At 47.5% G+C, this 15,090-nt stretch overlaps 1 protein-coding gene across 1 annotated transcript in view; it reads left to right on the top strand.

Moving 5' to 3' along the window:
* CFAP46 (cilia and flagella associated protein 46) overlaps positions 1 to 15,090 on the top strand; it is a 154,228-nt gene that overhangs the window by 131,909 nt on the left and 7,229 nt on the right. Inside the window, exons 52-55 of the mRNA XM_027840508.1 lie at positions 9,660 to 9,727; positions 10,895 to 10,949; positions 11,027 to 11,065; positions 13,952 to 14,054. Of these exons, the coding sequence (XP_027696309.1) occupies positions 9,660 to 9,727; positions 10,895 to 10,949; positions 11,027 to 11,065; positions 13,952 to 14,054 (265 nt within the window). The remainder of the gene's footprint in view (positions 1 to 9,659; positions 9,728 to 10,894; positions 10,950 to 11,026; positions 11,066 to 13,951; positions 14,055 to 15,090) is intronic.

Here is a 15,090-nt window from a genome sequence, read left to right as displayed (position 1 = left end):
ATGTTTATAATTGTAAGCCCACCTGGGCTCAGAAAATCAGTTGGATCTGAAGTCCAGACCAGGAACAGCAGTTTGTGAGGGCCTGAGATGGAGGAACAAAGGAAGGTGAGTGAAGAGCCAGGAGCCAGATGCACAAGAGGAGTCTGCGACCCCACTGCCCGCTGCCCGGGGCGAGCCTCATCTGGGCTGCCATGCTTTCTGTGGGCCTCATACTTTAGGGTCAGCATATCGATGCACTGAGGAGTAGTCCAGGGTTCGTGCTGGGGCAGTGGGAGTGGGAGTAGAGAGGAAACTAGGAATGTTTAACCTGGAAGAAAGCAGACTTGGGCAGGGGTGGGGGCATGATGGTTGTCCTCAAATGGGGAGGACATTGTCCTCAAATGTCCTGCTCAGTCCCCAAAGGCAGCCCCAGGATCAGAAAGTGGGAGGTGCTAAGAGCATCTTTATGATGCACGTCTGGGAAAACTTCTCCTGCTGAGAGCTGCCCCACTGTAGAAGAAGCTGCCCTAAGAGGCGATGAGCCCCCAGGTCTTCAAGCAAAGAAGGAGGTACAAGGTTCAACAGAGAGACCCTGACAGCCGCTGCTCATGTGACTGATGTCGGATGTGGGCCCGACTTCCACAGCTGAAAAATGACAAAGTTGGGCTCGTGGTCTCTGAGGTCACTTTGAGCTCTAGGTTCTATGATCTCGTCCAACTTGGTGATCAGCTAGTTGATAAGCATAACTATGAAGCTAGAGGATTGTGGGAAGATAGTGGAATAAAGTAGGAAATCATCCAGCTCTCCTAAATTCCCCTCCAAGGAACTTGAAATAGCACTCAAATTGAATTTTAGAGTGGCAGAAAGAATTAAAAGGTAGGGTAAAGTGGTTCGTCCAGCCTAAAACAACTTGGCAGGACTTTTAGGAAAGACCTGACTTCTGGGCTGGTGACCTGGCTGAGAATCCCAACAACATAGCAAGCCCTGGGGCAAGCTCAGCATCAGCTTCAGGAGCTCTTGCCCCACAGACAGTGTGGCAGCTGGTCTAGGAAAGATTCCCCAAGGTCCCAGGCTGTGGCTGCAGGTAAGGAGGCACAAGCACGTACAGGTAGTGTGGCTGAAGAGGGGCTTGTGCCTCTCTTGGGCTCCAGAATGGAAAGGACAGACTGTGGTTACTCACAGGAGAGTGGAATCCCTGGTCTAGGATCCAAGGCAGAGGGGCAAGCTGACCTGACGCATGTAGCCATGGCACGACAAAGACTGATGGTTCATTCTAGGACCACCAGGAGAGAGAGCACCTGCAGTGGCAGTGGCTGCCAGACATGGGGAGCCTGGCTCAGGGGTGGAGAGGAATACTTGAGATTATGCGTAAACCAAGGTGTGGGATGGAAAAACAGTGACCTCACCTGGCCGTGGACTGTAGAACATTGGAAGAACCAAGAGGCCCCCACACAAAGCTCAGAAAACAACAGTATGAAAAACTTAAAGCCTGAGACATCATCTCCCACACCTCGGAAGCAGAGCCTGACTCTAACATAAAGTTAACAGCCAAGAAATAGGCTGTTTTAAAAGTGAGTAAACACAGAGAAAGAACCCAACCAAAAATAGTTACTATGGTGGTAGAGATTGGGGTTCAGACTTAGATGAAGACAATGAAGTCCAAACAGCTACTTGTAAAATGTCAAAGAAAAATCTAAAAAAGTTATAAGCTCAAAAAGAATTCTTGGAAGACCTTAAAAAGGACTTTAAAAATCAAATAACAGAGGTAGAGAAAAAAAATTGGGAAATAAATAAAATTAATGCAAGAAAATTAGGAAAAGAAAGTCAACTAATTCAAAAAAGAGATCCAAAAACTTACTAAATTACCCTTAAAAGTTGGAATTGGGCAAGAGGAAGTTAGTGACTTCATAAGACATCAAGAAATAATAAAATCAAAAGCATGAAAAAATGTACACTCAGAAGAAGATAACAAAGTCAAAGCTCCTATATCCAAAGCCCCCAAGAAAATAAGAATTGGAAGAACTCAAAAAGGATTTTGAAAATCAAGTAAGAGAGGTAGAGGAAAAATTGGGAAGAGAAGTAAGAGTGATGCAAGAAAATCATGAAAAACAAATCAACAACTTGGTAAAGGAGACACCAAAAAAAAAAAATACTGAGGAAAATAACACCTTAAAAAGCAGGCTAGGCCAAATGGTAAAAGAGGTCCAAAAAAGCCAAGGGGAGAGGGAGGGGAAGAATGCCTTAAAAAGCAGAATTGACCAAATAGAAAAGGAAGTATAAAAGCTCAGTGAAGAAAATAATTCCTTAAAAATTAGAAGTGAGCAAATGGAAGATAACAACTTTATGAAAAATCAGGAAACAATAAAACAAAACCAAAAAAGTGAAAAATAGAAGATAATGTGAAATATCTCATTGGAAAAACAACTGACCTGGAAAATAGACCCAGGAGAGATAATTTTAAAATGATTGGACTACCTCAAAACCATGATAAAAGAAAAAGAGCCTAGACATCATCTTTCAAGAAATTGTAAAGAAAAACTGCCTGATATTCTAGAACCAGAGAGTAAAATAGAAATTGAACAAATCCACTGATCATCTCTTGAAAGAGATCCCAAGATGAAAACACTCGGGAATATTATAGCCTAATTTAGAGCTTCCAGGTCAAGGAGAAATCTGACCCTGGGAATTTTTTTCTTAGGCAGTTCACTGATGGCTTGTTCAATGTTTTTTTCCAAGGTGGGGTGATTTAAGTGTTTTCTTTCCTCTTCAATTAATCTGGGTAATTTATAATTATGTAAATATTCATCAATTTTACTTAGATTGTCAGATTTTTTGGCATATAATTGGGCAAAACATTTCCTTTTTTTTTTACTTTGTGATAGTTTTTATTTTTTTTGTTTTCAACATTTACTTCCACAAGATTTTGAGTTCCAAATTTTCACCCCGCTTCACCCCTCCCCCCACCCCAAGATGGCATGCATTCTGAATACCCCTTCCCCTAGTCTGCCTTCCCTTCTATCTCTCCTCCCCTTCTCTTATTCCCTTCCCCTTCTATTTTCCTGTAGGGCAGGATGGATTTCTGTACCCCATTTCCTGTATTTCTTATTTCCCAGTTGCATATAAAAACATTTTTTTAAACGTGTGTTTTTAAAACTTTGGGTTCCAAATTTTCTCCCTTCCTCCCTCCCCACCAACCCTCATTGATAAGGCAAGCAACTAAATATAGGTTATATATGTGAAGTTATGCAAAACACTTCCATAGTAGACACGCTGTGAAAAACTGTTTCCCTTAATCCTATCCTGCCCTCCCCCATTTATTCTATTCTTTCTTTTGACTCTGACCCTACTCAGAAGTACTTGCTCCTGATTACCCCCTTTCCCAATCTGCCCTCCTCTCTATCATCCCCCTACTCTCTTGTCCCCCCCCCATTTTCCTGTAGGGTAAAACAGATCTCCATACCCAATTGAGTGTGTATGTTATTCCCTCCTTAAGTCAAATTCTATGAGAATAAGATTCACTCATTCCCTCTCACCTTCCCTCATTTCCCCTCCACTGTAAGAACCTTTTTTTTCTGTTTTTTTGTGAGATAATTTACCCCGTTCTACCTCTCCCTTTTTCCTTCTCCTAATATAATCCTCTCTCACCCCTTAATTTTATTCTCTAGATATGACCTCTTCATCTTCAACTCACCCTGTGCCATCTATCTATCTATCTATCTATCTATCTATCTATCTATCTATCTATCTATCCACACATATAATTTTTTCCCTCTAACTACCCTAATACTGACAAAGGTCTCATGAGTTACAAATGTCATCTTTCCATATAGAAATGTAAACAGTTCAACCATAATAAGTCTCTTATGATTTTATCTTTCCTGTTTACCTCTTCATGTTCCACTTGAGTCTTGTATTTGAAAATCAAATTTTCCATTCAGTTCTGGTCTTTTCATCAAGAATGCCTGAAAGTCCTGTTTCACTGAATGACCATTTTTTCCCCTGCAGGATTACACTCAGTTTTGCTGGGTAGGTGATTCTTGGTTGTAATCCTATCTTCTTTGCCCTTCAGAATATTATATTCCATGCCCTACAATCCCTTAATGTAGAAGCAGCTAAATCTTGTGTTATCCTGATTGTGTTTCCACAATACTTGAATTGTTTTCTGGCTTCTTATAATATTTTCTCCTTGACCTGGGAACTCTGGAATTTGGCTACAATATTCCTAGGAGTTTTCCTTTGGAGATCTCTTTCAGGTGGTGATCGGTGGATTCTTTAAATTTCTATTTTGACCTCTGCTTCTAAAATATCAGGACAGTTTTCCTGGATAATTTCTTGAAAGGTGATGTCTAGGCTGTTTTTTCGATCATGGCTTTCAGATAGTCCAATAATTTTTAAATTCTCTCTCCTGGATCTATTTTCCAGTTCAGTTGTTTTTCCAATGAGATATTTCACATTGTTTTCTAATTTTTCATTCTTTTGGATTTGTTTTACAGTGTCTTGATTTCTCATAAAGTCACTAGCTTCCAATTGCTTTATTCTAATTTTTAAGGAAGTATTTTCTTCAGTAAGCTTTTGGACTTCCTTTTCCATTTGGCCAATTTTGTTTTTTAGGGCATTCTTCTCCTCATTGGCTTTTTGGACCTCTTTTGTCATTTGGGTTAGGCTATTTTTTAAGGTATTGTTTTCTTTAGTATTTTTTTGGGTCTCCTTTAGCAAGCTGTTGACTTGTTTTTCATGATTTTCTTGCATCAATCTCAGTTTTTCCTCTACTTCTCTTACTTGCTTCTCAAAATCCCTTTTGAGCTCTTCCAAGGCCTGGGACTGATTCATATTCTTCTTGGAGGCTTTGGATGTAGGAGCTTTGGCTTCATTGTCTTTTTCTGGTTGTATGTTTTGATCTTCTTTGTCACCAAAGTAAGATAATATAGTCTGACTCTTTTTGTGCTGCTTACTCATGATCCTGGCCAATTACTTGAGTTTTAAACTCTTTGTTAAGGTAAGAGTCTGTTTCCAATGTGGAGAATGTACTGTCCCAAGCTTCAGGGGTTTGTACAGCTGTTTTCAGAGATACTTCTAGGGACCTGAAAATTTTCAGTTCTTCCAAGGTGCTATGATAAGGGGCGAGGTGTTTTCTCTCCACCGCCACAAGAAGCTTCACCACACCAGCATTCCTCCTTGCCCCAGGACCACACCTCAGAACTGTGACCCAGTTCCAAGCACTGGTAAAGCAAGAGATTCCTGCCTCAGCACTGACAAAGAGATCCCTGCAATCCCCCTCTGATCAGCCACTCGATTCCCCCCACCCCGTCTGTGGGCCAGAAGCTCAGGAAACAGCCATGGCCCCAGGGGCGGCTGAGACCTAGCTCCTTCTCTCACCACAGTCACAGACTTTTACCACGGACCTTCCAAGTTGTCTTTGGCATTCGTGGGTTGAGAAGTCTAGAAACCACCACAGCTGCCCCCTATTCAGTCCTCTGAGGCCGGCTCCAGTAAGCTGTGGCCTGCATGCCCACACCAAACTGCACTCCTCTCCCAGCCCAGTGCGATACACCTTTCTGATCAACCATCCAGGCTGTCTTGGGCTGGAAATTTGTTTCACTCTGTCTTCTTGTGGGTTCTGCTGCTTTAGAATTTGTTTAGAGCCATTTTTCATAGGTATTTGGAGGGGTTTGGGGGGAGAGCTCAAACAAGTCGCTGCTTTCCCTCTGCCATCTTGGCTCCACCTCCCAAAACATTTCCTAATGATTGCTATAATATCCTCTTCATTGGTGGTGAATTCACTCTTTTCATTTTTGATACCAGAAACTTGGTTTACTTCTTTCTTTTTCTTAATCAGATAAACCAATGGTTTATCTATCTTACTGTTGTTGTTGTTGTTGTTTTTCGTAAGATCAGCTCCTAATTTTATTTATAAGCTCAGTAGTTTTCTTACTTTCAGTTTTATAAATCTCATTTTTGATTTTCAGGATTTTCAATTTGATGCTTAATTGGGGGTTTTTAATTTGTTATTTTTCTAGGGTTTTTTTGCATGCCCAAATCATTGATCTGCTTTTCTCTATTTTATTAATGTAAGAATTTAGAGAAATAAATTTCCTCCTAAGCACTGCTTTGGCTGCATCCCATAAATTTTGGTATGTTGTCTCATTGTTGTCATTCTCTTTAATGAAATTATTGATTTGTTCTTTGATCCACTTATTCTTTAGGATTCAATTATTTAGTTTCCTATTTTCATATATTTTTCCACTGCCTTTTATTGAATGTAATTTTTATTGCATTATGATCTGAAATGGATGCATTTAATATTTCTGCCTTTTTACATTTGCTTTTGAGGTTTTTATGTGGTAGTACATGGTCAGTTTTTGCATAGGTACCATGTACCACTGAGAAAGAGGTATTTTTTTTCTGTTCCCATTCAGTTTTCTCCAGAGGTCTGTCATATCTAACTTTTCTAAAATTCTATTCACCTCCTTAACTTCTTTCTTGTTTATTTTGTGGTTAGCTTTATCTAGTTCTGAGATGGGAAAGTTGAGGTCCCCCCAATATAGTTTTGCTATCCATTTCCTCCTGTAACTCACTTAACTTTTCCTTTAAGAATTTGGATGCTCTACCACTTGGCACATAGATATTTGTTTGTTTTTGTTTTTGTTTTTTTGGCTAGGCGATGGGGTTAAGTGACTTGCCCAGGGTCACACAGCTAGTAAGTGTTATGTGTCTGAGGCCAGATTTGAACTCAGGTCCTTCTGAATCCAGGGCCAGTGCCCTATCCACTGCACCACCTAGCTGCCCCAGCACATATATATTTGGTATTGATATTACTTCATTATCTATGGTACCTTTTAGTAAGGTGTAGTTTCCTTCCTTATCTCTTTTAATTAGATATATTTTTTGCTTTTGCTTTGTCTGAGATCATGATTGCTACCCTTGCTTTCTTTTTTCCCTTCAGCTGAAGCATAATAAATTCTGCTCCAGCCCCTTACCTTTACTCTGTGTCTCTGCTTCAAGTGTGTTTCTTGTAAACAACACATTGTAGGACTCTGGTTTTTAATCCCTTCTGCTAACTGTTTCCACTTTATAGGAGAGTGCATCCCATTCACCTTCATAGTTATGATTACTGTGTATTTCCCTCCATCCTATTTTTTCTCCTGTTTATCCTTCTCCCTCTCCTTCCACTCTATCTCTCCTCAGCAGTGTTTTGCCACTGACCTCCACTTCCCACAATCTGTCCTACCTTTTGTCAGCCTCCCCCCCCCTTTCTTCAACTCCCTTTCCTCCTGTTTCCCTGGAGGGTAAGATAGATTTCTATACCCACCTGGTTGTGTGTCATTCCCTTTCTGAGCCAATTCCAATGAGAGTAAGGTTCAAGGGCTACCCTTCCTGAGGCTAAATGATTGTAACCTAATATTAAATCTCAGTATCCACGGATTAAATGGTCTGTTTAACTAAGAGTGGAGCCACAAACCGCATGCCAGCCAGGACCCCACAGATGGAGCTGTCCCTGTGGGGATCAATGTTGGCAGCACTTGTATCCATCTCACCAACAATCTGCTCGGTGACTTAGAAGGAAGAGGCTTGTTGGAAAGGCTCTCAATCAAATCTGCTGGGAATAGTTGGGCCAACCAAAGGATGTTCCCCAATGAGAAGCCATCTTTTAGCTATCCCCACCCCCACCACCACATTCCTTCTGCCAAACAAAAGAACAGCACGGGACGATGGGAAGTGGAGAACATGACGGGTTGGGTGCTGGCAGCCATGGAGAGTGTCCTGGTGTGTCTTTTGTCTCTGTATAGTTACATTTGTTGTGATTCAGTCCTGTCCGACTCTTTGTGACCCTGTGGACCAAAGCATGTCATACTGTCCGTGGGATTTTCTTAGCAAAGATACTGGGTTGGGGGGAGGAGTGGCCATTTCCTTCTCTAAGGGATAACAGCAAACAAAGGTTGAGTGACTTGCCCAGGGTCACAAAGCTAGTAAATGTCTGAGACTGAATTTTCCATTCAGATCTTCCTGACTCCAGGCCCAGGGCTCTATTCATTGAATCATCTAGCTACCCCTATATAGAGTCATATTTGTTCTTCATTACAGTAAAAATGCACTAAGAGATCTCTGAAAAGGGTCAGTGTCAGGAACCTCGGGTGAGAGGGAAAGGGGGGAATGAACACCTCCCCAACCCCAAATAAAATGGATTCATTGAGGAAGCTGGGAGGCCTGGACCCTGGCTGAGCTCCAGTGACCGGCATCACTAATGAGGAATGACATGAGCTGGAGGTGGCAGACAGGACGGAAGGCCTAGGAGAATGGAAGCTCCCAGCGCCTTGCGTGTTGTCCTGGCCACACACTCCCCAGAAGTATGGGGGATGGGGAGCATGGCCAGCTTGTTCGCTGATGTGGCCTGAACCCCCAAGTCCATTGGTTCCCTGGCCCCGTGGGGAGAGAGCAGGCCCGGGGACCAGCTCCAACAGCCACGACTGACCAGAAACAATGGGCAGAGGCTAAAGAAAGGCTGAGTCAGACTTGGCATCAGCAGGAACTGCTGAGCTGTCCCAAAGGGGTGAGACACCCTGGTCCTGTAGGGGAGGTCTGAGTCTGGGTGGAACATAGAGGCTGGCCCAGTGGCCTGTTCTCCTGGCTCCCCTCTGGCCAGGATACCCAGCAGGGAGGGCCCTGTTGGTATCCCCATGGCCTGGCCTCTCCCACTGAATTCCTAAGAGACCATCCAGGACTCAGGTTGGGGCTAGGAAGGAGGTGTGGCCTGACATGAGGATGGGGGAGAATCTTCCCTATTGTGCTAATTAATTCACAGAAGGAAGCAATGGGATGGCCACATGGGGGAGGAGAAAATTGTTACCACCAAGTCCTCTGCATTTTCAGAGGAAAATGATTGGGTCTGACCCATCCCAGGGTCACAGACTCAGAGCTGGAAAGGACCTTGGAGGCTGTGGACTCCAGCCCCCTCATGTTCCAGATGAGATAATGAAGGTGCAAAAGGGGAAGAGATCCTCTCTGGGGTCACACAGCTAGAGGTAGCATTCCAAGCCCCGGCTCTGTGACTGAGAGAGAGCTTAGGGAGCTGAGCACACTAGAGCATTAAGCAGATGTCTGGAAGCAGGGCAGGGTGGTTCAGTGGTTATCTAGTCTAACCTGGACCAGACTGAGACCTCCAAGGAGGCCCTCCCTGAAGCTGCCCATCCCAGTTTGAGGTCACTGAAAGGGCTTCTGTCATATAGGACACTTGCTGGAATTGGGGTGGGGGGGGAACGATAGCTGTCTGGAGCATTTGATGGCTTTTCACATGGTGCCTTGATGCGCCAACCCAAGGGCAGAATGAGGAGAGGTAGATGGAGCCCAACATCAGGAGACCCTCCACAGCTAGCAGATTTGTTCCCTAGTGGCCCAGGCTGCCTCTGGGGAAGCATTTTCATGCCTAGCCTGGATGACCACTTGACAGGGAGTGTCCTAGAGGGGATTCCTGGCCAGTGTGGGCTAGAGAGATGACCCCTGAGGTGCCTTCAAACTCTGGCAAATTCAGAGACGGCCAGCTTTCAGCCACTGTTTGCAAGCTCCGCCCGCAGCGTCCTGGCACCCCTGAGAAGAGATGTCAGGCCTTCTCCCTCCCTGTCCCCCGCTCATCCATTCAGAAGCATCACCTTGTCTTTCACTGTTTTCTTCTTTTTCCACTACAGAAGTTTCTAAGAAAGAAGGTAAAGGTGGCAAAGATGCCAAGCAGAAAAGTAAAAAGTTCGGCAAGAAGGTAAGGAGCAGGGGGCTCCAGGGACCGGGGGTAGGAGGAGGATGAGCCTATGGGGAGGGACTCTCATTGCTGTCCTGGGTTCAGGGAAGAAGGACCCACAGCTGCTACCGCTTTGTCCTGGCAGCAGCCAGACAGGAGAGAGAGTCCCAGAGATTGGTGGCCTCACCCCAGAGGACTCACCACAGACAGCGCTTTCCAAGGTGCTGAGTCCCCCCTCTCCAGCAAACAGAGACTGCTGATGGTCTGTTGGCCCTGGGGCTAGAACGTGACCTGGAAGAATAAGCAGGCATTTGGTACGAGGGCTTGTAGGTGAATGGGTTAACTCAAAGGCTGTTAGGGTGCCTGGCTGGCACAGCTTCACCTGAAGTACCAGGAGAGTGGTGAGGCAGGCAGAAGACCAGGCCCTCAGCCCTTCCGGAGCACATGGCCTCTCCTCATGCCTAGAGGCTTCAGAGAAGGCTTATGGCAGAAGGAGATTCTCTGTCTGCAGTGCTGAGCTTTCTGACCTGGAGCTGAGTCCTCTGAGTACCCAGCGCCCTCCTCTTTTCTCTGAACTGAATGTCAGGTCATAGACTCTTCTGGCTTAGGAAGTGTTCTCTGTGCCTGATCATTTTAGTCATGACTGGCCAGCAGCTGGTTTTCAGCTATCTAAGGACTCAAGTTGGCCCAACAACTTTTAAGTCTCTTAATGCCTAAGACGCCCTCCACTCTCCCTCAGACAGCTGGGAATGAAACCTTGGGGAAGCACATAGGCTAAGTCTAGGAGGCAAAGTCATAGTCTCCCCTCTCTGCTTCAGCCTTTTGTGGCATTGCAAGTGTAGATAAGCCAGCCAGAGGCTAAAGGGGCCTGGAGCTCACACTCACATCTCCTCCACTGAGTGGAATGAATGGTCAATCCTGCCATCTTTGGGCCTTTTGCCACTCGCTCATTTCTCTGAGCCTTCTCTCCTGAGCATGAGAACTTCGCCAAGCTCATGCTCATACTGAAGTATTGTTAACTCAGAACATGTTTCCAGTGGGTTCCAGCTCCAGGCCAGGGGTTTGCGCAGCTGCCCTCTTGGGCTGAACTCTGCACGAGGGCTCTCTTAGGACTCAGCAAACAGGAAGAGTTTAATCAACGCTCTGGGCTGCCCGGACTGACTGACGGTCTTTCTCTCATGCTTTCAGTCAAGCCGGTTTACGCCAGCCAACTGCATCCCTGTGGAAACGAGCAACTTTAAATGTATCCTTTTGACGCGTTGCCCGCTGGACAAACACCTCGCCCACGCGGCCGCTGTTTCCCTTAACTGGACGTCCTAGATATCGTGGACCCATTTGAGGAAGCCAAGGCAAGCACAGGTAGGCCAGTCAAGGCATTTCTGTTCTTCTTACTTGTTTGGTCTAAGTATTTCCCGAACTACATATAGGGCTTGGACCCATAAGAGTGAGCGGGACAGATAGAAGACAGAGGAGCAGGCAGAGACAGGAGAGACAGAGACAGACAGACCGAGAGGGATAGAGACACATAGAGAAAAGAGATGGAGATCGAGAGAAAGGAGAGACAGAGACAGGAAAGACTGAGAAAGGAGAGAGAGAGATTGAGACAGAGAGAGACAATAGAGAGAGACAAGACAGATTTAGACACAAAAGGGAGAGAAACAGAGACAGAGACAGAGAGACAGAAACAGAGAGACAGAGACAGAGAGAGATTTCTAGGGTTACTCCTCTAAGATGAGGTCCTCTGGTGGTGTCAGAGCTGAGCCACGGGGGGCTGCTCCAAAGCAGTGGCTGCAGAGGTCACTTAAGCCAGCTGAACAAAGCTGGGTCCCGATGCCAGGAGACATGCGCAGCCTGACTGAATCCTTCAGTCCCAAACCCATGTCAGGAAGCCAAGGTGCGGGCTCAGCTTTTAAATGTCAGTTACCCATTTTAAAAAATGTCAACAGGACCTTGAATCATCCTTTGAGTGATTACTTGGCATCAATTAAACAGATTAAAGAGGCCTCATTTCTTACCGATGTGTCCTTGATAAATGGTGGTGAGATTGACAGGTTTTATCAACATTTGAAGAACTATCTGTAGCCTGTGATTGATGTAGGCAGTGTGGAGAATGTGCCGGACGGTCTGTCCTCAGCCCTCTCAGGCAGGCAGCGGTACTGAGCGATGGAGAGGAAGATGGATGACCCTGCGGTGGAGATTAAAACCTTGAGGTGGCCTTTCGGCCGGCAAGGCCGGAGGCGAAGTGCTGGGCAGCCCAAGGCTAATGGTGCTGTCATTGTTGAGTCATTTTTCAGTCTTATCTGACTCTTCATGGCCTCATGGGGGGTTTTCTTGACAAATTTCCTTCTCCTTGAGCAATTTCCTTCTCCAGCTCATTTTACAGATGAGGAAACTGAGGCAAACAGGGTGAACTGACTTGCCCAGGGTCACACAGCTGGTAAGTGTCTGAGGGCAGATTTGAACTCCTGAAGATGAGTCTCCCTGATTCCAGGCCTGTGGCGCCCCCTAGTCGCCCTGGTCAGGGCTTGAGCTCTTCCTCCTGGGCCTGGGCACAGGGGACTTGAGCTCTGTCTGTGGAGACAGAGCTGGGGCTTTGGAGGCCCCTTCAAAAGCAGGAGATTCCCTCTGACCTGAGATCTCTCCGAGCCAGGGTTGGCTTTCGGAGCCAGAATGGAGAATGGAGAAGTCATGACCAGCTGTCCTCCAAGGCAGCCCAAGGTGGTAGGCCAAGCCCTGGACTTGGAGCCAGAGGGCCTGGGTTCCAATCCTCCTTTTCCACTTACTGCCTAAGTGACCTCCCCCTTTCTGGGTCCCAGTGAGTGGCCTAGCTGACCTTTGAGCTCCCTTCCTGGGCTGGTCCTCTAAATCACATCTGTGACCCAGAAGAGGTTTCTGGTGACGCTCGGGACCGACACGTGGCCCACTAGTCCCAGCCTCTGGAGTCCTCACAGGGAGGCGGAGGCGGCCTGGCTGGTGCCCATGGTGACCGCATTCCAGCATAGATCAGAAGGCAGGGCCAACCACGCTGGCACCCTGCAGTCCGAGGTCAGTCCGAGGTCAGCCTCGCTCCCCCGGAAGGAAAGGGGTGTCGTCGTCCCATTCGCTCTCATGAAGCAAAGTTTCCCTTCCTGGCTCGAAAGCCTTCGGTGGAGCCCCTCCCCCGTGGCCTCTTGGCTCTTCAGTCCTCCCCAGCCCTCCTCCCCATCCTTGTTTCCATCAGTCCCCTTTCGTGGCCAGCCCGGGCTGCTCTTTATCTTGTACACGCTGCCTCATCCCAGAGACCTGCTCTCTCCTCAAGTCTCAGCCGAGGTGCCCCCTCCCGAATCAATCGATCAGCAGCAGTGCCCGCTCCCTGTCGATCCGTGCGCCAGGGGCTGGGGTATGCACCCACAAGTGGAAGCTCAGCCAGGAGGCCCTAGACAGAGGGAGTCTAATTGATCAGGTAACACACCCAGATCGCCTAACGAGGAGGCGCCCTGCTTCTGGGATCAGATTTTCTGCACTCTGGGGGCAGGCCCTTGCCTGTCCCAGAAGCAGGGTGCCTCTGTGTTAGGTGCGGTAAGGCCCTGCTACAATTACGGGCAAAAAGAAAAGCCACATCAGATTGGAGGAGTAAGACGAGAAGACGGGACGCCCAGACTGACCCATTTAAGCAAGTGGTTGGTGCCAAGAGATGGAGACAGAGCATCGAGAAGGATGGTGCTTCTCGGGGTCAGGACGAGGAGGCAAGAACAGCCGGAAACCACAGAACACAGGATGTCCTCGTTGAGCTGAGATGTGGCCCCCATCATTCACCTTCTCTTGTAGGGGAGAACTCTTGTAGAGAAAATTGGGAGTATTACCTCCTCCTGGCCGGGGGGCTCAGAGCCTAAACAGAAGCTCCCAAGCCGCGGGCAGGCCCCCAAGGGCCCACTCGGGGTTGCTGAGACCCCCCTCCCCGGTTGCGTCTTCTGCATGTAGGGAATCCAACACCAGAATGCTGCCATCCATCGGTAGTTTTCTAGTTAAAGTGTTGAGACAGGACAGGTTAGATGTCTCACTCCATCCCGTCTTGTGACGCCTTCCCAGACCGTACCAGCAGCCTTTCAAATTCACTCTGGCGTCTCATCATAGACTCGGCAATGGAATGACTTCAAATACAGCTGCTTCACACCACACATGGCAGACATATAGCTCAGGTGAAAGTTCAGATGTCCTTTCTCTAAAAAAGAGTTTTCTCTCCATGTGATAAAAATCTCATTGCAGAGTCCATCACGCCTGTCTTCAAAATGCGCGAGATTCTGGACAAATACCATGACCCCTACACTGGTCGATGGTCTGGATTCCTGGGAAGTAAAAACTTTCCAAGGTTTGTGACTTGGGCTACTCTCTGTCCTTCTTGCCTTTGTCTGAGGGGTGAACTGTGTCAGTGCTGAACAAAGAGAGCCAGCCCTGAGCAGAGAAGGGAGGCCGCCTTCCTGGGGAAGGAAGAGGAGGAGGTTTCCTGCCCTGGCACCTGGTCATGGGGTCACCTCTCAGCCCTGCCTGAATAGGGGAAGCAGCCTGTGTGCCCCTCTGGTCGCTGGCAGAAGTCTGCTCATCCAGCAAGTAGTGAAGGGGTCATCCCCACTCCTTGGGAGCCATAGCAGCCTCAAGTATCCCCCGCCCCATGTCAGAGGGTCAGAGGTCAGCGCGGTGCGCTCCCTCACCCACCCCACGCAATGTGGCCTCGGTGGGGTGGGTTGATACGGCCGACTGGGGCTGATCTCCGTGGATGTAACACTCCAGACTGTTAGCACCAAACCCAGGCTCCCAGTGCTACCCACCCAGATGGCACAGCCACACCCTCCCAAGGCGTGTCAGGGCACTGGGCAGACCTACCCAAAAGCACCCAGACGAGAGAAACTCTTCAGGGGTCCTTGAAGCGCAGCCTTGTCTCTGCACGTCAAAATCTGCCCCAAAGGAGCAGGGCGCCCATTTGCCCCTCCCTTCCTCCTCCCTGAATATGTCTGTGAAGAGCCGGCTCCAACTGCCCTGCTACCCGCAGCTGTTGCATGAACAGGGCAGTGCCAAGAAGAGCAAGAGAGCCCAAAAGCCCGGGAGAACCGGGAAGCACTAGATTATGAACGATCCAGGGCCACAGAAGGGACAGGAGAGGTGGCCCGACCCAGACCCAGACCCAGACCCAGACCTGTCATGTGAGAGATGAAGAGCCTAAGGTCCCCAGTGGTCAGCAGTGTGCCTCTGCCAACGATCGAGCTCACCTTGGCAGGCTGTGTCCCCAACTCCAGTTTGAGAGAACTCCTTTGGGGGTGGGGGGTGCCCAGTGCTGGGGTGGATTTTCTGATGCTTCTCCTCTTCCTCCTCTTCCTCCTCCTCCTCCTCATCCTCCTCCTCCTCCCCTC

Source organism: Vombatus ursinus, unplaced genomic scaffold (assembly GCF_900497805.2).
Source record: "Vombatus ursinus unplaced genomic scaffold, bare-nosed wombat genome assembly UNPS02014845.1, whole genome shotgun sequence".
Lineage (NCBI taxonomy): Eukaryota > Metazoa > Chordata > Mammalia > Diprotodontia > Vombatidae > Vombatus > Vombatus ursinus.
This window is presented reverse-complemented; position numbering and strand designations above follow the sequence as displayed.